The sequence below is a fragment of the Stigmatopora nigra genome, chromosome 21, assembly GCF_051989575.1.
Source record: "Stigmatopora nigra isolate UIUO_SnigA chromosome 21, RoL_Snig_1.1, whole genome shotgun sequence".
Taxonomy (NCBI): domain Eukaryota; kingdom Metazoa; phylum Chordata; class Actinopteri; order Syngnathiformes; family Syngnathidae; genus Stigmatopora; species Stigmatopora nigra.
In genome coordinates, this window is record NC_135528.1 from 8,182,276 (window position 1) to 8,207,280 (window position 25,005).

The 25,005-nt window shown below is 40.4% G+C and overlaps 4 protein-coding genes across 5 annotated transcripts in view; all 4 read right to left on the minus strand.

The window, feature by feature from the left end:
* The window catches only part of hoxa3a (homeobox A3a), a 25,038-nt gene extending 9,427 nt beyond the window's left edge, over positions 1-15,611 (minus strand). Inside the window, exons 1-4 of one of the 2 annotated variants that reach the window (XM_077742776.1) lie at positions 15,551-15,611; positions 14,512-14,630; positions 9,169-9,286; positions 4,777-4,860 (exon numbers count right to left, since the gene is read on the minus strand). The gene's annotated coding sequence lies outside the window, so the exon portion shown is untranslated. Of the gene's footprint in view, positions 1-911; positions 1,414-4,776; positions 4,861-9,168; positions 9,287-14,511; positions 14,631-15,550 lie in introns of those variants that run through there. The other variant, XM_077742778.1, reaches the window with a different exon arrangement.
* hoxa4a (homeobox A4a) lies at positions 1,724-3,875 on the minus strand. The gene is made up of 2 exons (XM_077742783.1): positions 3,227-3,875; positions 1,724-2,781 (listed from the first exon to the last, which is right to left on the minus strand). Exons 1-2 carry the CDS (start codon positions 3,702-3,704, stop codon positions 2,459-2,461), a joined length of 801 nt encoding a protein of 266 aa, XP_077598909.1. The 5' UTR covers positions 3,705-3,875; the 3' UTR covers positions 1,724-2,458.
* On the minus strand, positions 9,733-11,758 carry hoxa5a (homeobox A5a). Its single transcript, XM_077742781.1, has 2 exons — positions 10,913-11,758; positions 9,733-10,521 (listed from the first exon to the last, which is right to left on the minus strand). The coding sequence occupies exons 1-2, from the start codon at positions 11,526-11,528 to the stop codon at positions 10,274-10,276; spliced, it is 864 nt and encodes a 287-aa protein (XP_077598907.1). The 5' UTR covers positions 11,529-11,758; the 3' UTR covers positions 9,733-10,273.
* A 4,143-nt stretch (positions 15,612-19,754) lies between the features above and the next one.
* On the minus strand, positions 19,755-21,875 carry hoxa9a (homeobox A9a). The gene is made up of 2 exons (XM_077743557.1): positions 21,031-21,875; positions 19,755-20,647 (listed from the first exon to the last, which is right to left on the minus strand). The coding sequence occupies exons 1-2, from the start codon at positions 21,545-21,547 to the stop codon at positions 20,406-20,408; spliced, it is 759 nt and encodes a 252-aa protein (XP_077599683.1). The 5' UTR covers positions 21,548-21,875; the 3' UTR covers positions 19,755-20,405.
* Between the last annotated feature and the right edge of the window lie 3,130 nt (positions 21,876-25,005).

Sequence of the window (25,005 nt, forward strand, 5' to 3'; positions counted from 1 at the left end):
TAGCTTAAGTCAAGATATAGCTTGACATCAGTGATCGTGAGAAAACTACATTCCTGTGGTTTGCCTTTGTACAATTCTACCACGTGTACTTAGCTTTTACTCAATAAAGTGCCTTTTTAAACGGTTGCCTGTCTTTTAATGGGGAATTATGTGCAAAGTGTAGCAATAATAATGAACATAATGGCAAGCAAGTCAGGCCCTGAGGACTATGTTAATGATTTACAATTGTGGCTGGGTGTCCATTGTGTTTTCCTCTTCAAAAGGACCTTTCAAGTTGTCCTGACAACTCCAAAGCGCCCCTAAAGTTCTTGCTATATTCAAAATGAAGTATTAGCTAGCTGTTATTGACGGACATAGGTGTCCAATCTTTGGATCTGGGAGATAGTTGCTAGACTTTCTCGTCTATGGCCGTCTTTGACTTAGTGTAAGTGGGCAAATTACTAATAGTTAGCTAAAAACATACTACTTATTAGTGCTTTCAAAATAAAATGCTTACTACAGTAGTAAGAGTAGAAAGGGGACCAATCCTTCAGTACATGATGGTACAAGATATCAATTTTTTGAATTTGGTTCACTCATTTTAAACACACGCATTAAACACAATTACTTCTAGTTTTCCATAGACAAAAAGCCGGCGTCCAATCCCTTTCTACCAAAAAAATATGCATTGGACATCTTGCACCATTAAGGACAGTAAAATAATCCAATAAAAAAACAATTTTCAAAAACCTGTGGCTCATGAGCCACATGCAGCTCCAGAATCTAGCTCAAATGGAATGGACTTTTCTCACCAGTCAATAAAAATTCATTTTACATTAAAAACGCATTTACTCTGAAACCTAAATGAAAAGTAAGTACTATGGACATTGCAAGACTTAGACATATTTTGAAGGAAAAAAAAGTCTACTCACAAGTCATGCCGGTCAGCGCGGGAGCAGAAGACGTGACCGACGCTGTGAGGAGATGACTTGAAATGAAAATATAAGTCCCATTTTCCATCTATTTCTAACCCGGGGCCATTCATTATTCAACGTGATGGGCAAATTAAAATTTCAGTACGTTGGAAGTGACCTCTATTGGCAAATGACTTCAAATTGGACTTCTTTGGGCCAGTCGCTCACACTCTTTGGACAGCAACATGATATTTAAAATGTTTTTTTTTTGTATTAAAATCCATTCTTTGAATTTTTTTTCCCCTCAAGGTGCCGTCTCGGGGTCACAATCGTCAACGCAAAAGAAAAGACTCTCGGGGGTCTCAGCACTGATGTATGGTCTGAACATTGTATGTGTCGAAAGGTCGGGGGGTCACGAGAAGGGCTGCGGGCCGGTGATTGGTCAGTTTGGTCGTGTCCTTTACGTGAACCCTTCATTGTTTGGATGTAGCAGGTAGTGAGGAACGCTCACACTCGGGTGTATTCGGGCTCGGGGAACATAATAGGCAAATGCCAAGGACGATTTGCCGTCGGCTTGCAAAAAATTACAACAATTTAGGCCTTAAATTTACAGTTGAGGGTCATCATTAAAATGTATAGTGACACTCCCTTAAAATATATATTTTTAGACTAAAACATGCATTGCAAAAGCCAGTTTGACTAAATTAGCTGTAATCTATATTTTTTTAAGTACAGTTATCGGCCCTTATAAATATTGTAATTTTTTGGGGGGGTCTAAATTCAAATCCTATGCAATTGCCAATTATTAAAAATCAAAATCTGTCTCATCCTTACAAGTGAATCCACATTTATTTCACAAAGACATATTGAGTCTATACAACACGACTACGTCGACACAAAGACGAAGGAAGGAATAATATTCACAGTTTCCACCAACACGACATGAGACGGGGCGAGCACGACGACTCCGACAAACAACTGACGACGCCAAACTAACGAGCACAACAACAAAAAAATGTCTATCTGTAGAAATGCACTCCTCGTCGTTGAGCCTTCATTTTTTGTCAATATGTACATTACAACGTGGCCGCATCAACTACAATCAAACACATGCACAACCCTGACTACAATTCAACTCCTTTAACAAATCTGCTTTAAAAAAAACAGCCACTTTCAAGTATATTTAAATTTTCCATGGAAAATTTGAAATGGGGTGGGAAAATTAAAAATAAAATAAAAATCCTAAAAGGATTTGAGCGTCTGGCTCGCCCATTTTTGGCCATTAACGTGAAATGCAACATTTTTTTTTAGTTTGATCCGTTTGACTGTCCTTTATCCTTCATTTGTAAAAAAAATAAAAATTAAAAAGGAAAATGTGAACCTTTCAGTCGCCATGGGGGGGAATTGAAAAAAAATATACATGTCAAGTGTGTGAAGATGGGGGGAAAAAGGGGCAAAATATTGACTCGGTCCGTTTATTTCCATTTGTGTTGTTTCCCATCTCAGTCTGGTTTGGGTTGTTGTTTTTGTTGTTGTTTTTTTGGTTGTTTTTTTTTAAGGGGCCATTATAGAGGGACGGTGCACGGCGTGGGTACGAGCTGTTGGCCTGTTTTCATTTGCTGTTGTTGGGCCCCGGATGTGGAAGAGGCCGAATTGGAGCGAATTTTAGTGTTGGGCAGCTTGTGCTCCTTCTTCCACTTCATCCTACGGTTTTGAAACCAGATCTTCACCTGGCGCTCGGACAGGCACATGGTATGCGCAATCTCCACCCGCCTACGTCGGGTCAGGTAGCGGTTGAAGTGGAACTCCTTCTCCAGCTCCAGAGCCTGCTGGCGGGTGTAGGCAGTGCGGGACCTCTTGGGTACTCCACCGGTGTAACTGGCATTGACTGGGTGGTGGGGGGTTTGAGGTGGGGGGGGGTGCATGGTGGAGGAAAGGAAGATGGTAGTGGTGGGGGGGGGGGGGGTGTAAGGAGGAGGAGGAGGAGGAGGGGGGTCGCAGACAGGCAAACAGGCAGGTGTTAAACACAATTCCACAGATTGTGCCTAAATCGTAATAAAAAGCCATGGACTATTTGCTGCCAATGTTTCCGCGTTTAAAGCGATGACATTGTGGGCTACACTACAAACGGAGTCAGGCCGGCTTAAAAAAAAAAAAAAGAGCGACAGACGTACACGGGCGATAAAATTTACGAGGGTCCTTAATTACCGACCCCGCTGCTCCATAGTCGTAAATTGCAGCCGTAAAAAGAGGGCCGCTCGCTACTGAGCGCTCCCCCGGACAGACGCGCGCCTCTGCGCTGCTCTCTGTGTGCTCAAAGGCGAGAGACTCACCGGTGCTAACGTGGACTTTTTTCATCCAGGGGTAGACCACGGGTTCTCTGCCCTGCTTCCCCGTGCATGGGTAGGCTTCGCCGGCTAGGCTGCAGTCCTTGGCGGGGCCCGGGACGGAGCCCTCCTGGAGACGCGCTCCGTGGTTCTGGGCGAGCGTCGACGTGGTAGACGTGGTCGATTGCGGCGGTGGAGGAGGTGGTGGTGGTTGTTGTCGTGCGACGGCGACGGCGGTGGCGACCGAAAGGTGGCCCTCTCCGAAATCATCCGCCGCTACCGGCACCCCGGCGTAGTCGTAGCCCGCGTCCGTGTAGTTGGAGCGGGGGTAAGACGGCTCTTCGTGGTGGGGGAAGCCCGAGTCCTTTGGCCGCTCGTAGTAATCCCCCGGGTTGGGGATGTATCCGCCTTGCTGGTATTCGTCGCATGGAGGGAAGGATGGCTCGATATAGTTGGAGTTTATCAAGTAGGAACTCATGGTCATTAATTTGTGAAGTGCAACAATACTAATTTTTATCGGGCTGTCGTTTTTCGGATCTCCACAAAACCCTCCTACTCGCTGTCAAATGTACAAAGTTGCGTGGTCACGTGAGCTGGGCCGCCAATCGTCGAGCGTCCTGCGGGCATCATGTAAACAGGAACCAATGGAAAGCATGGCATTGGCACCAGCACAGTCTCGGTGGACTGCCTTGACGTAGCCCCCTTTTTTTCCACCTTCTTCGATCTTATTAGATCACAGCAAAACCAATCAAGCGACTTGTTTACTGCGCCCCGTCAAACTTGTGTGGGCGAGGTTTCGGATTACAAAAAAAAGGGGGGGGGTAAAAAAGAGCAAAAACTACACGAAATGTCAGGACAATATTCATCACCTGGGATCACTTGACAACACGCACGGGGCTTTCAAATATCCTCCCTAAAGGCAAATATAGTCTCTAAAATAAAGCTGCAACCACCAGCAACATCATACACCAATACCAATAAAAAAACACTCACAATCGCCAATTTTTCTTTAAAAACAACCACTGATATTCATCAGATCATCCTTCCTTATCAAAACAGCCATCGATAAACACACAAAACCACAGTGCGAATGCTTCTAGCTAGGAAAAAAAATGCAAAATACAGCCAAACTAAAGCGACATATACGTAGAGGAAGGAGGATTTCCTATCATCCAAGGACAAACAGATTTCCAACCAAAAGAATATCAGCCCTATGTGAAAAAAATATATCCAAAAACTATCATTTCCATCACTTACCTTATTTCAGCCCAAATCCACTTCAGCTAAAATACTATATTTACATCTACATCACCCAAATATCTTAATATATTTACTATATCTAAAAAAATAATTAATAATCATAATTCAAGTTTACAAAACGATATTTTGAAATATTAGCTAGCATCCATAATTTCCCATTTGGTTCCTATGTGTACATTTATATGACGTATTTATCTAAGCATATTTAAATGGTAATAATGAATACATTGATAGACATTTCGTTGTGGTGTACTGCAAGAAGCCCCCCCAAATAGTTGTAAATCCACATTTCTGACCTGCAGCCATCAGGTGTCCAAGCAGCCTCCTTTCCTCCATGTTGGGGGTGATGAAGCAAACTGGTCCAAGATGCTCCGAGGCCTCTGCAGGCACAAACAAGAAGCCCAAAACTTAACAAATATTCCAAAGTGTTTCCTTTCTCCCCTATATGCCCCCCTGTTCCAAAAAAAAAAAGAAAAAAGAAAAGAAAATCCCCCCCCCCCCCCATCTCTGTCTTCACTCCCCCAAAGCGAGATAACTTGTGCCTGACCCCAAAGTGACACAGTTTCCATTTTGTTTCTGATTAATCTTGCCCATTGACAGTCTTTGTTAAACAACAAGGCGTGCCCCCTTCTTCCAAAAGGGGGGACATTTTCATATCGCTTAGACACGCTGACCCGCTCTTCACCCCGGACTTGGACTTCTGGATTTGGGGTGATAGAGCGATGGGTCCATCCACATGCACTTTTTTGCTTTCCTTCAACGAGGAGCTCACGGGTGAGTACTTGCACATTTTCTCTTACCATTTTTGAAATGTGTCTTCCTAAATTTTTGATAGAAATAACCTATAAAACGAATGGAGTGCTATAGAATTTTATTGCATAAGCGGACCGACTTCAGGTGAAATTTTATTCATTTTTTTGGGGAGTGTGAAATTTCAAAAGGCCTTTTCTTGCTATAAATTATTTAAACGAGTGTATTATGAAGGCCGGCAAATATGCATATATGTATGTGTATAGAGGTGTGTGTTGGTGTGTGTGTGTGTGTGTGTGTGTGCATACATATATATTTAAATGTCTATATACTTGCAGCTTTCTATATCTATGTAATTGCATATTTCTATTTCTAAGTTTATTTAAATGTATATTAATTGATCTATGGATATATACATATATGTATATAAAATACCTTTAAGTAGAAACCATCTATACATGCATGTATGTATATAAATGTCATATTATATTCAGCTATATCAATGCGTATGTATATATGTATTGCATATGTGGATTTATTCTATAAATATATGTCATATTATATTCCTCTCTGTATGTATATATGTATATATTTATTTATTTGAATGCCTATATAAGTGTATTTACTTCTAGATCTATAGATATAATAAAATATGTATATGTCTATAAATACATGTAATATATTAATCTATACCTATGTATATATTCATCAATATAGTATGTCCATGAAAATGTATGTTAACTTATATCTATTAAATATATTGAAAAAATGTGTCTAACCATCTATAGCTATATCTCCATATATGTCTCTACATATGCTAAATATGCTAACAAAAATATGTCTATCTCTATGTACGTATATATCTATATCTATATAGATACTAGATGTAATTAATTGGCTACAATTGATAGATGTCCAATCATTTTAAAGTACAAGAATGTCAGAATGGAGAAACGCTGCATGGAAACACACTTTGGTGCCTTCAAATAATTGGACATCTATTGTCGTCAAATGGCAGCAAAGTCTACTGTTCCACTTCATAATTCCAGCAAGGTCTACTCAGGTAAGATTCATCACCTTGTGTGACAGCTTACTGTAAATTTAGATTAGAAGTGAATTGCTGGCGGCTCACACAAGGTCTCTTGTCTGCTGCCTCTAATAATAATGAATACTATCTTCGTGCTTTCAATGTGAATGTGAATGTGAAGAAGGAAAAAAATGTCCATTTCCAGAAAAAGGCCTGAAAATGGAAGAAAATGTGAAGCTGAAGAATGGTGCTGGATATCGAAAAGCATTTAAAAAGGGAGCTGCTGCTTGAATTATTTCAAATTTGAGATTGGTGTCAAGTGCAAATGTGTTATTGGATGCGTGAAGGTTGACTCTTTTGATACTTTGTCATTTATTTTCAAATGAAATATGGGATGGGATGAATAAAAAGGCTTATCAAATAGGGAATGTGTAGCGTTAGCTCATCAAAGTTAAGTTATCACATTGAGACTGTAATATTACAGCTAAATAATAGCATATGAGTAATAATAGCACAAATATGTGAAATACTGAACCCAAAAAAAGGAATCAAATGTATTGATCTAACCAACAAATAAATCAATAAATGTCTCCCTTTACTTCAATTTAATTCCTATGCAATACAATCACTCGCTTTGGAATGAAAATACAAAAAATACGCAAATCTAGATTATTCAAACAGCCATCATTTCATTTAAATTTCCCAAACTTCTCATTTTTACATCTTCCAAAAACAATTCCGTTTTGAATCCATTCACCCCAAAAAAAAACCATCTGTGCCATTTCAGTCCCCCTAAAAGCTTTCTATTCAACACGATGGGGATGAGAGCAGCTAAATGGTTTTTAAGGGGTCCAGGCGCTCCTTTTTTGGGGGTGTGTGGGGGGGTTGCACGCCATCAGACAGGCTGGGCCTTCCCATTAGGCGGTGACCGGGTCGAAAGTATCAATCGTCCAAATGCAAATGTCGTCCCCAAACATATCAAACGCAATTTATTCAAAGGAAATTCACCAATCAAGCGCCATAATAAAACGCCAGTCACGCACTCCATCTTGTTGGCGGGGACGTCGGTTAGGGTGGGGGGTACAGAGGGGCTTTTGGGGGGGTCACCGTGCAAGCAGGGTTCACCTGGAGTGCACGCTACAACATATGTAATCCAAAGCTATTCTGCCTTTTGTGCAACTACGACCAGTCAAGATGGCCGGCCAACTTTTGACCCCCATTTTTCCTTCCCTTGCCAACATTGAGGCCCCCCCCAACTCCCTTAGAAAAGACTACCCTGCACCTCTATTGACGATGGAATATGTAAAAAAAAAAAAAGAATGTTTTCATTTTTTGAATGCATCCTTCCTTTACATTCGTCTCGTTTTTAGGGGTTTTTTTGCAGATGCTGACGGTGAACTTGGCCTAAAGCGAGCTCTGCTGGTGGCTTAGAGAGTCTGCACATTCATCTTAGAGCGGCCTGACCTGCATCTGAACCCTCGCCATCTTTTGACGTATGGCCTCGCCTTTTCATTTCGAAAAAAGCCAAGCTCTCTCCCTCTCTCGTGTTTTATTGGCATTGTGCTGGGAAGACGACACGCCTAAACCTGAGCTCATAAGGTGGTTTGAGGGGGTTTGGGAGGGGGGTATATCATCCAATGAGGTATAGGCAATAGGCGAGGGATGTATGGGCAATAGAGGTTTGATTAAAATGTTCCGAAAGCATAAAAATATGCAGAAAAAGAGCCAAAAAGTAGCCATTGGGTTTCGAGAGTGCTTATTTGAATGAGACTGTTTTTGAGGGAAAAGATGGGGATGTTGGGATTTTATTGCCTTGGAGGCCACTTTAGTGATCACATATACGTAGCCCAAATGCACTTAGGCATACTTTGGGGAAAATGGAATAAAATTAATATATCAAATATGGGCTGTGTTTCGTCTTTTTCTTATCGATTGGGTAAAAGGGGAAATTGTTGTTGTTGGAAAAGGATTTATTGACGAGGTTGTTGGGGGCTAAAAAGATTATTTTTGGGGGATTTTTTTATGTTGGGTTTATTAAAATTGCTACGCACTGATGTTTTTGGGGGATATTGTTGATTTACATGGTTAATAATATTAATTTGAGCTGTAATATAAATATATTTACATATATTAGTATTTTGTTTAGCTTTAATTTTCATTCAAAATGATACACACTTGCTTTAAGATATAATTATGGTGTAACAAAAGGTTGAATAAAAAATTAAGGTTGCCATTCGCACAAAAAAAAATGGATATGCTTTTTTTAATGCAAATTTTACTGAATCTACCAAAATATTTAGGCCTATTTACGTATAATAAAAGCTTGCAAAAGGCCCAGAAATAGTCAAGTGATCCAAATGAAGACAACAATGGGTTTTGGTCTGAGTTGGGGGTCACCCCAAAGCGAGAGTGACTTTTCCCTTAAAAAACGAGGCTTGAACTTTTCAACCCCGAAGTCGAAATGACACATCTGACACAAAACGGAATTCCTTTTTTTCCAACGTGTCCCTGCTGCTAACTTGTGTTTACTTGACATCGTTTACATCCCATCACCAAATAAACTCAACACGGGGGTGTACTTCCCCTCCAAAAAAAACCAATTCCCCCCCAAAAAAGACACACATCCTCCTCGAAGACAAGTCAGTGGGTACAAATGAGCACTGACATAATGACATGCAAAAAAATGGATTATGACTCGCAACCCAGATGGAGAGAAACAAGTTACGCCGGGGAAGGAAGCAATTAAATGTCCATAAGCCGGACGGACCCAACCCTTGCCTGCAACATCTGCCCAGACCCAGAATTCCGCCCAGCACTACTGACAAATTAGCCTAATTGGGAAAGATAGAGAGGAGCTCGTATAATAAATAAGCGAGCCTTAAACACAGACTCGCTTGTTCTCCAAACTCACCCGAAGAGGCGCTTCTCATGTCGGCCATACGTCCGGTCTATCCCGGTCCAATTCGATCATAGGTGATCCAGTCCGGTTTGGTTCGGTTCTGTCCGGTCAAGCGACGTTTCTTGCTGGGCTGCAAAAGGCAGAGTCAAAGCAAACCTTCTCGTCACTGCGATTATGTTATGTGCAATATACTGTCAACTCCCCAAAACCATAAAACTTACTTTAATGGCCATCACGTGACCGTTTATGGCCTGTGAGCCTATCTGGACGCGCTCACGATGATTTTTACGATCTAATTCCTAGACAAACCGCCCCCCCTGCATGAATCCCCCCCATTCATTTAGCAGACAAATGTCAAAGGAAGTAGAAAAGGGCTTAATAAAGTTTACAGCTTGAAAAAAGACACTTTGCTGTATGTCCGAGGTAAAAGAGGAACCCCTAAAAAAGCCCACCCGAACCAGAAAGGTGAGTCAAAATCGATATTTAACTGGAAAACCTGTTGAATTTCTGTCAAACTTTTTAAGAACGAAATGGAATGCGGCCTTTTCTTCTTAATTCTCAGCACACTATAAAAAATGCAGTTCCAGTAGAAAGTTTATTATGATGAACAAACAGCAACAATGTTTTTTTTACAGTACATTCTCGACTTCCAGTCTTAAAAAATAAAATAGGAGAAAAAAATGATAAAGCTTAACACCACGCGGGTTATACACAGCAAACTTGTTTCTTTTTTTTTTTGAAAGCTGCAGAAAATAAAGAAAAAAAATGTAAAATACAAGAATCACTTTGGAATTTTCTCGTCGTTTTTCCATTTAGCACAACGCACAAATAAATACAATACACAACATACTGGAAGTATACACACAAAAAAATGGAACAAGTGAGTGTACACTGAGTGCATTCGCTGGATGTATTAATTTTTTTATTAGGTAGCATTTTTTTGCCCTTCTTTTTCTCCACGAGAAATAATTTAAACCGACATTTATTCGTTTGCTCTAAAATCTAGACAGAACTGTACATTTATTTGACCACTAAAAATAAAAAGTGAAGTCTCTGCAACTTTTAGGGAGGGGGGTGGGGTTAATGAGGGGTAGTAGGGGGGTGGGGGTTCCCCGTTTTAGGGCCTGTACCCCCCTGCACCCGCAGCCATGCTCATGCTCTTCAGCTTGTTGTCTTTCTTCCACTTCATCCGACGGTTCTGGAACCATATTTTGATCTGTCTCTCTGAGAGGCACAAGGCATGTGCGATCTCGATCCTTCGTCGCCGGGTCAGGTAGCGGTTAAAATGGAACTCCTTCTCCAGCTCCAGCGTCTGGTAGCGGGTGTAGGCGGTCCGGGCACGCTTGCCCTCTGGACCGGATAAATCTTAGAAGACGAGCCGAGAGAGAAAGACAAACGTGGGGCTTTTAGTTCCTTTCAAAAAATAATAAAAGTGCTGGACTATGAAAGAAATATGTGGGGAAACGATGTCCATATATATATATAATGTATTTTTTGTTTTTACCATAAAAGTATACGTTAAAAAGGGGCCTATTTTCCTATGGGAAGCGTAAAAACTAATCAAAATAAACTTGACTTTACTACATTGGTCAAGTGTGTGAATGTTAAGGACTATAAAAATGCTAGGTTTGGTGGGAAAAAAAACAACAAGCTCCTCTATTAATATTCTCGAAATAAAATATGGAAAAAGCTGCTCCTTATATGGGTAGAGTAAGCCCCTCTGGCTATTTACATCGATGAGCGAAGTGAAGTTTACCGTGACTTATGTGTAGTTTCCTCATCCACGGATATATCTGAGGCTGGGCTGGGTCGTTGTGTGGCGTTCCTGGGGCGCTGCCTGTGGGTTTCTCTTCGTCATGGGGGGTGCCCTTAGGGGTGCAGTCCCGGTTGTGCAGCAGGGTGCCGGGGCAGGGACTGGTTAGGGAGTTTTTGGCTGCTCGGTGCTGGTTTCGAGACTCGCCTGGGGAAGTGGAGGACGAGGAAGAGGCGCACGGGAGGACTGCTTGCTGTTGTTGTTGTTGTTGTTGCTGTTGTTGGTGTTGTTGCTGGTCCGTAGATGGCGTGTACCTGCCCGGGTCGGTTGCCGAAACCGGCGCCGCCTTGTCCCCGACCCAGTCGGAGGTGCGCTCGCCGCCCTGCTGCTGTTGCTGTTGCTGTTGCTGTTGCACAAAGTGTCCGGCGTTGGCAGATGAGGGCCGACCGACACTTAAGTCCATCCCGTTGTAACCATAACCGTACCTGGGCGCCGGGTGCATACCACCAGAGTCTCGGTAAGGCTCGTCCGCCGAACCGTGCTCCCCGTAATTATGCAACTGGAAGTCCGCGCCATTGGGATAGCGACCGCAGAATGAGTTGACGAAATAGGAGCTCATTTGTTGACAATTCCTCCACCGGTACTGGATTTTGGGGCTCGTTTTTTTTAAGGGGGGGAGACGGTGTGGAAAGCCGAGGCGAGGTAAGGCAAGGCGAGGCGAGGAAAGGCGACAGAAAAGCGCAAAAAAGCCAGCGCGCTTTTGATTTGTGGCTCTTATGCTTTAGCGCGTCCTATAGCAGCCTTGCACAATTTATGATGAATTATGGAAATGAGCGGGCCGTGGACTTGATTCTTCGGCTCTTACGTAGGCACCCAAATATGGGGTACGGCGGAGTATCACGTGCTTTTGTTGACCAGTCGTAAATCCTGCTTGGTGACCTCCGGAGGTAAACTCGCGAGGGAGGGAGGGGGGAGTTGTTCGGTGGGAAGTGAGGAGGACTCTTGCTGGCTCCCGGGGACGAACTTTGCCTGGTCCTGCTGCGCCATCCTCTGGCGCTAGGGGCGAACTGACGCAGCGAGGTCATCGGGAGGTTAACGAGCATTGCGGCAAAAACGCCTCGGAAACAATGCCGTCAAGTGCCGTGCAAAAAAAGTGGACGTTTTTCTTCGACCTCAACGACGCTTCTCGAATATTTGCTAACGTAGCGACAGATTTCGTAGTAGGAAATTCGTGTTTTGGGACGTTGGAAACAAATGTGTATATGTAAATACGCATTTTTGTCTTTTGGTATGTATTTTATGCACCTTTGAATGCATTTGTCAAAGTAAAACATACCAAACCCATCATTTAAATCAATATACTTTCCAAATAAGGATCCCATTTAGTTTCAAAAAGTAAAAATAGGACTATCTATTATATAACATTCAAGTTCATTGGGCAAACACTATTTTTCCTATATTATCATTCAAATTGTGTTATTTTTAAACCAATTTAACATACTCATTGATACAATTGGTTTACAAATAACCACTTTGTTTATATATGTAATAGACGAAGAGAATAATTATCATAGCACTATTTGACCTAAATAAATGAAGTGTTTATAACCAAGAAATAGCATTAGCAAAATTTACATTTCACATTCTAATAAATATTTACAGTTTGCATAAAAAACTATTTTATGGCATCCAAAGAACTGCCCCAATTTTTAGTGTAAAATGACATTAAATGCAAATCGGCCTCCTTTAACACAACAATTTGGTTAAAATTTAACCCAATTTGGGTTTTTTAGTTAATACACAACAACATTTGCAATTTAACAAATACAATTATACACTTAAATCCACAGTATGCGAATGTACTTCTGATTAAATCATCCTAAAAAAAAATTCTGTCACAAAATCCAAACAAATTCACAGCAACAAAATTGCCCTCTGTCCTTCCAGTCCTGTGGACATGAATTGTCCCAAAGGGAAACTCGTCCTGCAAACCGCCGGATGCAAAACAATCGACACCCTTGAAAACTATTGAATTCAATACAAAACAATCCAAAGAAGAAGAAGAAACATAGCCTTCCACGTCACACAACCACAAGACAAAGATTTAGCCTTGGTGCAAAATGTCATTTTACCGCAATTTTCAAAATAGATGGCCTTAAATGCCTCGCCGTCTATTCTAAACAAAAATGGACGTGCAAAAAGCAAGAGCCTATGGAGCTCGACTCCGTTTGGTCACACGCAGACTTGAGGAATTTTTATGGCAGCCCTTTGCTTCTTTTGTGAGCTTGTCAAGTCGCTTTCTGCCTTCACACTTTCCCACCCTGTACTCACACTTACACAGACCCAAAATACACGGACAACCCTAAAAAAATATCAATATAAATGCCTAAATAGCTACACTATTTCTTACAAATTCTTGTATGTACACTACGTTGATTTGACGGTGCGTGAAGGACAACAAAGTGAGTGTATTTCCTCAAACAGCTGATTTATGGCAGGCCAATGGCGACAAAGTTCTCACAAAAGCATTTCCCCCCTCAAGTCGAGACAAGGACACACCCAGGAGCTAAAAAAAAGGGGGCTCGTGGAGAAAAAAAACAGGGGTTGTGAAGAATTAACAAGGCGGCAGTGCACTCTACAGGCTTCTCATACACCAACACATTTTGGCAAAAATATGGATTTGAACTAAAAACTGGCAGATTTTCCATTTTTAAATTGGAATCATATTCTTAGCCACACATAAATAAAACAATAATAGTCATTGTTTGCTATTGTCCAATCCATTTGAAATAGGAAGGGCTAAAAGAATTAATTCAGTAGCCAATATTATGAATTATTTTCATTTACGGACTAGCATAGTAGTTCTTATGCAAGTATTATACATCTAAATAACATTTGCACTGAAAAATAAAATGCAATTTTAAAAGTAGAACATCATTTACATGCAATTGGAATAATTTAAAATCAATGGAGTGTCCGTCATTGACAACCAATCATTTATTGAAAGGCAATTAATCAATATAAAATGTTATTTTTTCTGTCCTTGACTCCAGCAATACATATATTCCAAATTATATCAAGCTAACACAAAAAGGGAATGATTATTATTTAGCGTGTTGATGTATGCCGGCACGAAAACCAAATTCAACCCAGAAAATGTGCCCACTTTTGACACATATGACAGTCAATGGCACACGTCAACCTAACATGAGTGGGCAAGCAAACATGTCATGGTTCCATTTAAACCACATGCACTTAAAAAAAAGAGATTAGCTTAGAAGTTAGATTCATTGTGAAGGCGATGGTGCACTCCCACCGAGCCCCAAACTTCAAACACATATTTCCACTGCAGGAATAGAGGTCAACGTGCCGATCGTTCCTTCCACCTAGACTATAGCGACCACCAGGGGGAGACAAACCCTCCACTAGCTACGTAATTGCGGTTCAAGCCCATCCCAGTTACAAATCCATAACAAACACACATAAGGGCAAACAAATTACAGACTAATATGAACAAGAAAATGATTCTGCTGACGTCACCATGAAGCATAATTCATTAAAAAATGCTGGTTTTAGATAGAAAAATATAGCAGACGACTTACCGATTGCGGTGATTCGAGTCTGGGCAGGTGTTCGGATAGAAATCCAATGACTCCTGGGATTTGTTTTCTCAAAAGCATCCAGTCATATAAATGGGGGAGGGGCATGTTGCTATCAAATCCTTCAAAAATAGAAAGAAAAAAATTAAGAATGTGAGGTTGTAGAGGACCACCGCCTGGAAAAGAACATCCGCGTGGGAGCCTCAGTCTCTTTAATGAAAGGCTGCTGTATTCCTCGATTGGAAATTATATAGAAAAAGTTCATGTTCACTGCTCCGGGCCATGTGACGAGCCGTAGCCAATAGGAAGCCAGGATAGCTCGTAAAGCCGGATCGCCGTGTTGTAAATTTTCATAAACAACAACGGATTTATGACCCAGGAAAGAGAGGGGGTGAGGTAGGGATGAAATGGAAGAGAGGGAGCAGACGCCATCTTTGAAAGGGAGGAGTTGGATAGTAAATTCTCCTTTTTGCGCAGAGGAATGTTGCGCCGACCTTCTACAAGTCGTCTTATACTCAAATTTTGGGCGGAGGGGGAAAAAAGGGATACGTAATTATGGTTGTAAATACAAAAGTGGGGAATATGTTTTCTGCTTTGTAATTTGAGGGAAAATATGACGATTGCTCGGAATATTTTCGTTGGAGAGTTGGAATCAAAACATTGATCAAATAATTGAAGAAAAAATAGTACAATTGATGTGTATTTTTTGTTCTAAAATGTTTATATTATACATATTAAATGTGAATATACTTTTCTTGAGGTAAAAAGGGCACGTGCACAATATGGATGGCTATTGACAGACAAGTCCAATCAATATTTGGTGAATGAGTTCCTAAATGGGACTTTATTGAATTTGTGCACGTGCTTAATGTGCTGCCATAGAATTGACATTTCAGGTAAAATATATCTTCCTGGAGCTTACTATATTTCTTTTAAATGTGCAATTTAAAATGTCAAATGTGCCTGAAAGTTGTCTTTTATTTAAAATGAATTGTCTATTTTTTAATGTATATTTCTGTGCTCATTTTGCAGTGAATCTTACCTTGGAAGGATTGCAGTATTCATATGTTGCAGCAAATTAAATTCCATCCCATGCCGGACACTTTGGATGACAATTTTTCCTCTCCTGTTTGATTATTGGATGGACATCAGCTTTAAACCTGGAAACCAAAGAAGATTATTTTTATATTAAAAATGCAATGTACAAAAAAAAACATGTGTACATTGTCGTTTTTCCCCTGAAATTTGTGCAATTGTGCACCATAAAAATACACCTGACAATTTCTACTTATTTATTTTTTCACTTTAAAAAAATGTGAAAGTAGAGGCCAAGCTGATTTACACAAAAGCACCCTTTTTTTACAACCACAAAGGGAATAAGAGGCGATGAGAGTAATACCGCCCCCCCCTCAACGGCAGGGTCTATTGGTGCCGAACACAGAGGCGCTGACCAAATGAATTTATGGCTGCAAAACTCATTAGTTGCGCAATAAAACTTTTACGATTCCTCCCTTGCAACACCAGTGCTTTGCCAAATTAATTGAAAGCCCAATAGTTAGCCTAAGTATCATTGTGTGAAGAAAAAACGCAGAAAGAAGGACATTTTTCTTAAGAGTAGCCAGCACGTACCTGCTGTTTTTTTTGTGCTTTCAGGCAGACCGCATCCGGCCTTGTCGATCCGGCGGCGGAAAAGTCTCTGCACTTGGCTCGCCCGGCCGGGTCAGACTAGTATGAATGGATTCATAACACAAAATGCGGACTGACCGGTGTTTATTTAGCTAAGAAGGAAAAAAAAAGGCTATCGGATAATAAGAAATCATATTTTGTCGAGGCCTGATTTGTTGTTGGACAATCCTCAGTGTCGTTTTTATGAGCTGCTTTGATATATGACAGCAATAGGGCTGAGATTTACGCCAAACACCAATTTAAAAGCGTGAACCAAGAAACTATGTCACGTGATTTGGGCCCGTAGATAAGGAACCAATCGGGAGAAGGATATGAAATCCGTCATGGCGAAGGCTGCAGAGTAGGAAACAAAGGATTCCCTCGTCCAAAAACTGCACTACTAAACACTATGCAATTTTAAACTGTGCACTAACATGGAAATGGTATCCTTAATATCAAATGCCAAAAACCCAGCAATCCATTTTCTACATTGATATATATAATTCTCAAATATGAATACATCTAAAATTGCTAAAAATATCAACTTCTTCCTTAATTCTCAAATTTCCATCATCCACTGCATTCTAACCTTTAAATTGTCATTTACATGACTATCATTTACGTGTATTTAATTCCAGCATACTGAGTAATACACTATAGAAACATTCCATCCTAAAAATATATATAAAACACATAAAAAAATAAAAATCGATCATGACAAATAAATACTAAATTAAAAATTTCTATGACCCAATTGTTCAACTCCAACATCAAATAACAAATTGCTCTTATACATAGTGTGCGTGAATACACACATTCATAGTCATGTATACACACACACACACACACACACTCAATATGTACACGCCGCCTACACTACATAAATTCAAACATGTATTCTGCACAGAATATACATACATATATATACATACAAATATACAGATATATATATATATACACATATATACATACATATATATACACATACATACATATATATATATACTCATATATACATACATATATATACACATATACATACATATATATACATACATATATATACATATATACATACATATATATACACATATATACATACATATATATATATACATATATACATACATATGTATACACATATACATACATATGTATACACATATATACATACATATATATACACATATACATACATATATATACACATATATATACATATACACATACATATATACATACAAAATATATATACATACATACATAGTGTATATAAAAAATATACTATATGTATTCATACACACACACACACACACACACACACACACACACACACACACACACACTAACACATTTGTAAATACGTATACATTAACACACAAATACACGCTTGTATGCAAAACATGTTTACACCGATATATTTACGTGTATAGGTAATAGATACCACCCATGCATAATATACATATGCCAACATGTATTAAGTTGCAAATAAACTAATCCTAATGATATAATATGGCAATTATAAGGACAAAAAATGATAAATAAAACATCATCATGCTGTGCACAATATAAGAACTATTCAGTAAACAGATTTAATTTTTTCTCATGCCACTATGTAATATTTAAAATAAGATTCAAAATAATGTTATGTTCAACGCGGAGATAGAAAATAGACGCAGCAAAGATATGCCATGACAAAATTGTATTCTTTCGTATAATATAGTAGCAACATTGTATATTACATAGCAACGAGTAAAAATCATCGATACATATTAGAACTGGATTTTTTTGAATAATTCAAGCCCACACTTAATTCATATTTTGCCTTAACAGCCCAGGTTCCATTTTTTGTTATTGCTGCCATGTTACAAGTAATTCCACGAGCCACTATATTCCACGCTTTGCATGTTCAACGACTGCTAAAAAGAGTTAAATTCTAAAAGTGTCAAATTGTTAGTGTTAAAAATGTTACAAGACGATTCTAGCCACCGCAGAGCAGGTTTATTAAAAGGACGTATTAAGGCACTATTGTGGAACAGTGTCGCCACCCACTGGAGAACAACCAGAATGCAGCAAATTGCTTTCTGAAGTCATTTTGCGATTGACGGCGAGAGACGTCCAATCCATTTTATGGAAAGACAATATGTATCTTCCAATTTACATAAACTGGGAGAAGTTCAACTTAAATGGATTGGACGTCTTTCTTCACCAATGGGATTTAGGCAATAAAGATAGTTATTACAAAGATGATACATAGTTTAAATTTAACAATTGGTTTTAAATACCCATTTCGGGTTTTTTTCTGTACTCAAAGTTTACACAACTGGCAGAATTTGAAAAATGGTAGCCATTTTAAAAAAAAGAAAACATGAGGGAAGCAAGTAATTATCCATTAGTTATAAGAGGGTTAAAATAACAGCACATTGATTCAACAAAATAGCAATAAAAATGATTGAGTATTATTCATCAGAAGGAAACGACTATATTTCACACATTTTGCTATCATTTAAACAAAAATATGTGTATATCAGGCTCATAGAAGAGCAAAAAATAGTGTGTTCGAGTCTAGCCTTGATTTTGCAGTCAAAAAATGCTTTACATTGCGAGTAGAAATATTAAATACTAGAGTTTTGTTGTTTTCTCGTCCTTTTAAATATATTTTAGAATCTCCCCCTTTATTTTTGGCTTTTCTGAGACAGTTTATGATCGTCTCGCCGTGTTGCAACGGGGGTGCAGAGGGCGGAAGGTTCCCAGGTAGAAACAAAGGGCGAGTCCAAATGACCGTGAGTCGTGTATGCGCGTCCCCGTTGGGAAGACGCCAATAAAGCTGATCATTTCCGCTCGGCCTTTTGTCCGCCAGCAAAAAAAGAAGAAAAAAACAAATGGCAGCCATTCTGGAAACAGCCTAATTGTGTCTGGACGGTCATAAAACCATTAAAAGTGGAATGCCAGACAGTATAGAAGTTTATGGCACTGTCTCTTCTTTGAAGTTAGGGTCCATCTGTGTCGCCCCCAAGCGCGTCACAACACACTCCAAATTCGCCTTGGAATATTTTTGGGTTTCTGTGTGTGTGTGTGTGTGTGTGTGGGGGGGGGGGGTTCTTATATGATTAGGCGTCATGTTATTTTCTTCATGTGTTCATTTCTTGTCACATATTTTTCTTCGTGTTCAGACTTGAACCTCGAGGAAGGTCCATGGTGGTTTTTGTGTTGTTTTTGGGGGGTTTGCAGATTGAATCTGGTAAAATTCAAATTCCAAAATTCTCCACTTCGTCGTGCCTTGTTCTTTCTTGTTTGGTGTCCGCTCGCCTTGCAGCGATTTGCACCCCATAAAATGTTATAGCGGTAATTGTCTTTTACGGCTCTATAGAGCCATCGACATCCTCTGTATACTGTATCCTCAAAAAAAAAAAAAAAACATCTGCTTATATTTGTTGAGCGTATCCGCATTTTGTCGCCCCCCCCCCAATTAGAGTCGCCGTGCACTTGTGCAGATATAATTTGTTTTATTTTTATTTATTTTTTTAATAAATAAAGTACAAATTACATTTTTGAGAACCGAGATGAAGACGGTCGGTGAACCGAGAGGTAATCCATTTATTTTTTTCACCTACAGTGTGTTATTTAATTCCTCCTGGTGAAATAATGATTAAAAAAAATGCATACTAATCAATGGAGGGATTGGAAAATAATTTACCAGGAGGAAAAAATAGGTTATTGTAGGTAGTTGATAACACATAATAGGTAGTCAGTCATGTAACAGAACTATTCTAATACTTTCAGGAGGTTTGAGATGTAGCACCTATAGGAATATAATTTTTTTTTACTATAATTGTCATACTAAAGTCATAATTCTAGCAATTATATAAACAACAACAAAATGCAACACATTTAACAAACTAGCTCAATTGGAAACATCCAAAACACAAACAAGCACAAAGATCAGGCCAAAAAAAAAATATTATAAAAAAAATTTAAAAATCACTAACGAGGTACTATTTCATAATCGTAAAAAAAACACAAGAGGAAATGACAACTAACATAAAATGGGCACTGTTAAAATTGTGCAATATTAACAAAAAAAGGTAGTCGCTTCAAACGAGAGCCTAACATGCTTTTTTTATACAATAAACCTAATAGTTTGTACTATATTGGGAGCCTAGAGAGGATATTTTTTTCCTGTGCCATTGGCCTCCAAATGTGCTTCATCATTCACTCCCTCACTCACACACTCACTCATCTTTAGACACGCCATCTTTGTTAAACTTCTTCATCTTCATCCGACGGTTCTGGAACCAGATTTTAACTTGTCTCTCGGTGAGGTTCAAGAGCCTCGCCACCTCGTACCTTCGATCCCTGGTCAGGTAGGTGTTAAACAGGAATTCTTTCTCCAGTTCCAGGATCTGGTGCTTGGTATAGGGACAGCGTTTTTTTCTCGTGCTGCTCGCGTGGAGCCAGTTGGACACGGGGTTATCTGGAAACAGCGCATGCAATGCACGGAGGGGAAGGGGAAGAAGGGAGGTGGGGGGGGTGGATGGTGGATGGTGGTGGGTCAACACTCTTTATGGATACGAGGGGGGGCCAAAAAAATCATAAATGCAAGGAAACCTTGACGGGTCGTAAAAAATCTAAGGTGGACTTGGTGGTTATTAATATGGAAGATGCTACTACTATACTCTATACGTATAGAGATAGAGAGGTTGGGGGGAAATGGGGGTGGGGGGGATATAGCTTGGCTAGGCTCGGTTCGGGCGCGCCTACAAGGAAATGGCATGTAAAGAATGGCATGTGACGCCTGACGTGACAGCCAAGAAGCCCTAAAAACTAAAGCTAAAAAAAAAATAAGACTGGACTTACTCGGATCCAAGCCGGGCTTGTCTTCAGCCTCCCCATTCAATTCGGCTCCTCGGCCGCCTGGTGTATCCTTGTCCCCGGCTGGAGGCATAGAGCCGTAGTCGGAGAGCAGCAACGCCGCCGCGTGTGAGCCGCCGGCCTCGGGTTTGATTCCGAAATGGTGCGACGCTGCAGCTGCTGGTAATCCCGATACAGGCTCCAGGAGCCATGACTGGTAGCGGGGGTCTGACTCGGCTCCGACTGAGCCTTGTGGATGCCCGTACGGGTGGTGGTAGACTGACGAGACGGCGCTCGGGAACTGCGCCGGGACGTGTCCCCACGACGGGCCGAAAACGGGCGCTTTAGACGGGAAGGTGCACGTCCCTAACTCGCCGTGGTCTCCGATGGGAGTCGGGTGCTGACGGCCGTGTGGGTAGCCGGGGGTTGGGGCGGGGGGGTATCTCGCCATGGAGAGCTCCTCGCTCTCGGGGAGAATGAGGGAATCGACGTAGTAACTAGTCAGAGCTCCGGATGTCGACATGGCGGACAACTGCACGATCGCATGCACGCTAGTCCGCCGGTCGGCCACACAACAGCGACGGTGGTATAGCAGCGACGATGACGACGACGACGACAATAACAATAACAACAATAACAATAACAACAACCACAACAACAACAAAAAAGCACACACGCGCACGCACGCACACACACAAGTGGCCTCGCCTCGCAAAATAACAATGTGCAGAAATCAAGTAGCAACTTGGCCCCTCGCAAGACTACAGTGGGTTGTAATGTGGGAGCCACGTCGCCATGCCATTGGACGAGAAGGTTCACGTGATCCTACGGCTCGAACAATAAAGTATAAATCAAGCCCCTCCGCTCATTAAATACGCACCCGGCCCCCCAATAACGAGCAGACTCGGGGAAATGAGAATAAACGAATCAAATGAGCAAGATTTGGGGATAAAGGACAAAAAAATGAATGAAGTATTAGATGCCAGAAGCAGAAAAAAATGCATTGGTCGTTGCTTTACGTTCAAGCGACGCTGCAAAAAACACTGGTATTTTCTCGGCTCCTTTTATGAGCTATTTTATTGGCCACGTAAGCAACCAGCATTGCTGTAAAGCAAAACAAAACAACAACAAAAAAGAATTCAAAGTACAACAATGTGTTTCACATGAAGGACTTTTTTTAACACTACATTTGACGTCAACCTAATTTCCATGACTATTTCCATTTCGAATTCAATGATACAAAACTACTTTATTCATTTAGGGGTGGAAATCAAGTGGTTATTTGCACCCTTACGATTGGGATAATGTGCGTGTGGGATGGAAATAAAACATGGCCGTTAACTTTAACGTGGATTGGAGTTCGATTTTAACAACTTGTTCACAATTTACAGTTCTCAACAAGACCAAAACACACACACACACACGCACTACTATCCGTGTGTTTACGCCATTAATATGGCATATATAACTATATTTCCATTTCAAATTCACCTATACATAATTTTTTTGTCATATCAACAGCACACAATTTTGTCCTATTCAAATCATGGCTTGGAATTAGACGTTTATTTTATATATATTTAAATGCAGGTCGCTCCACATTTTAACACACCAAATATAAAACTAAACAAAAGCCATACGTACTTCAAATTGGCAGAAATACTGCAAGAAAATGACAATTTCTAACTACATTATGCACCTTTTTTATAAGTATTTTCGCTACCCAGACGTTTAAAGATGAACAATATAGCATAGTAACTCATTTAAGCAATCAATAATACAAATCAAATAATATCGAAAAGTATTGCATTTTGCACACTGCAACAACATAAATGTATTAGTAATGTATTTTCAGAAATAAACCAACTGCGATCACTAAATTGACATGTTTATAATTTATTTAACTCCAATTAACGTCTCTATAAGCACACGGGCCTGTTTTTTTTTGCGTTTTATTATTGCACCATTACAAAACAGTGCCGCAGTGAAAATCTGACGTCACAATATATGAAATGACATTTTTAAATTCGTTCAAAATAAATCATGATTAGGAACATTTAAATTTACTACCATTTTGTTGCAGACACGAATGTTATGGGGAATAACTGCAAGAAAATATGACACAATATTTACTATAAGAAGCAAGTCATTTTTTTTCAATGCAATGGAAGATTTTAGATATCCAAACCATTTAAAGAGGAATTGATTATTTCATTTTTATTGACTGTAATAGACATCCAATCCATTTGAACAATGCTGGCAGCAACTGTACAATTAGTACTTTCTATTCAAATGGATTAGACGTCAATAGCTATCTATCAGCCTTGACCATGTATATATCTTAAAAACTTTACTCTATTTCTAATGATAGAGAACATTTGGTGTTAAATGATTAGTCCAAGCGACAAGTAATTTTTTCTCAATGACACACAAGGCTATAGATGTTCCATCTATTTCAATTGCAAATGAATATTTCACTTTTATTGACGACAATAGTCGTCCAATCCATTTGACTTACAAGAGTGGCTGGTAGCGAATATACAATCGCTCCCAGCACTCCCAGTTCAAATGAACATGACATATTTGACCATCCAAGCCAAAATGAAACAAATGTGCATCCTCTTTAAATGTTTTAACTCCATTAATTTTCTTATAGAGAACATTTGGCGTTAAAATACTATGTGAAAACTGCAAAAACACATCAGCATATATACAATCCGCAACCAAGGTTTTAGATGCCCAACCCATTCAAACTGCAGTGGAACATATCACTTCCAACCTTCCAGTTCAAACAAATTGGACGTCTATTGCCGTCTATGCCAGCCTTGAACAAGTGTACATCCTAAAAGGTGTGTTGTTTTGCACACAGACAGACATCAAAGGGGGGAGTTGGGGGTATATTGACAGGAAGGAGTGCCTGAATTGAGGAAAGCACACCGCTATTGCGACTGTAAAAACTGAATGAGGGTGTGTCCCCCCTCCCCAACTTTACCACAGGGGCTATTGAGCTCGTTTGCTGGGCTAGATAACAGCAGCCTGTCTGGCGGATCTAAAGCTAGCCATAAAGCCCTTCTCCTTTTCTCTCTCTCTCCCTCTTTCTCTCTCTCTCGACCTCCTTTTGTCTCTAGATTGCGCAGCGGAAGCATCCGGTGTCACACAACCCGCGGAGGTCGCTGTTGGCCCATTCACCTTCCCCTTCCCCTTCCCCTTCCCCTCCACTGCAGTGGTCGTAACCGAGGCCTTGCGTCTGCGTCCACGTCAAAAGCATTTTCTCCCAAGACAAGCAACAAAATAAAAAATAAAAAAATAAAAAAACATGTCATATTTTTTCATGCTTTCTTCATTCGACGTCGACGTTCACAACTGGGGCAATTAAGACAGTTTCATGTTGCAGAGTTCAAAAATGCACCCCAACAACATGAAACTACCTAAACCACACGACAGTCCATCAAGGGGGAGTAAAAAAAAAAAAGTCGTCACAATCCAAATCCTCGCAAGGAGAACCGAGCCTAGCCGAAAATAGCCGAGTTTAGCCGAGCCATTCCGAACACACACGAAGCCGGGCCGCATTGCCGCACTCACTCACTCACTCACTCACCCAGCGCCGATCGCCGCCTCCTGTCTCGATTCCCAGTTAATCCCAGTTCCCCAGCGTCCACACGTATACGCAAAAAGGAAGAAAGCAAAGAAGAAACGTGCAGACAAGTATGGCCTCCCTTCCTCTCCTCTCCTCTCCCAAGACTAAAGCGGGGAGAGCGAGCGAGAAAGCTCGTATAGCATGCAGCCGGTCATAAAACTCCACAATAGCCGCCCGCGTGCAGCTCAGACTCCTTCCAACCTCGTTTCTTCATTATTTCCGATGCTAATTAGCAAACTACATTGCCCCTCGCCGCGCAAATCAAAGATGGGGCTCGGATTTTAGGGGGTGCAGGAGGGGGGGATTGCACCACACGGGGAGCAAAAAAAAACAAGCAACTACTA

Bases quoted from the DNA above. Each gene is read 5' to 3' on its own strand.
- hoxa9a (XM_077743557.1), bottom strand. From the start codon at position 21,547: ATGTCGACATCCGGAGCTCTGACTAGTTACTACGTCGATTCCCTCATT. The intron at 20,648-21,030 runs GTAAGTCCAGTC...CGCTGTTTCCAG, and splicing joins CAAGCCCGGCTTGGATCCGA to ATAACCCCGTGTCCAACTGG.
- hoxa4a (XM_077742783.1), bottom strand. From the start codon at position 3,704: ATGACCATGAGTTCCTACTTGATAAACTCCAACTATATCGAGCCATCC. The intron at 2,782-3,226 runs GTGAGTCTCTCG...CCCACCACCCAG, and splicing joins AAAAGTCCACGTTAGCACCG to TCAATGCCAGTTACACCGGT.
- hoxa5a (XM_077742781.1), bottom strand. From the start codon at position 11,528: ATGAGCTCCTATTTCGTCAACTCATTCTGCGGTCGCTATCCCAATGGC. The intron at 10,522-10,912 runs GTAAACTTCACT...TCGTCTTCTAAG, and splicing joins GAAACTACACATAAGTCACG to ATTTATCCGGTCCAGAGGGC.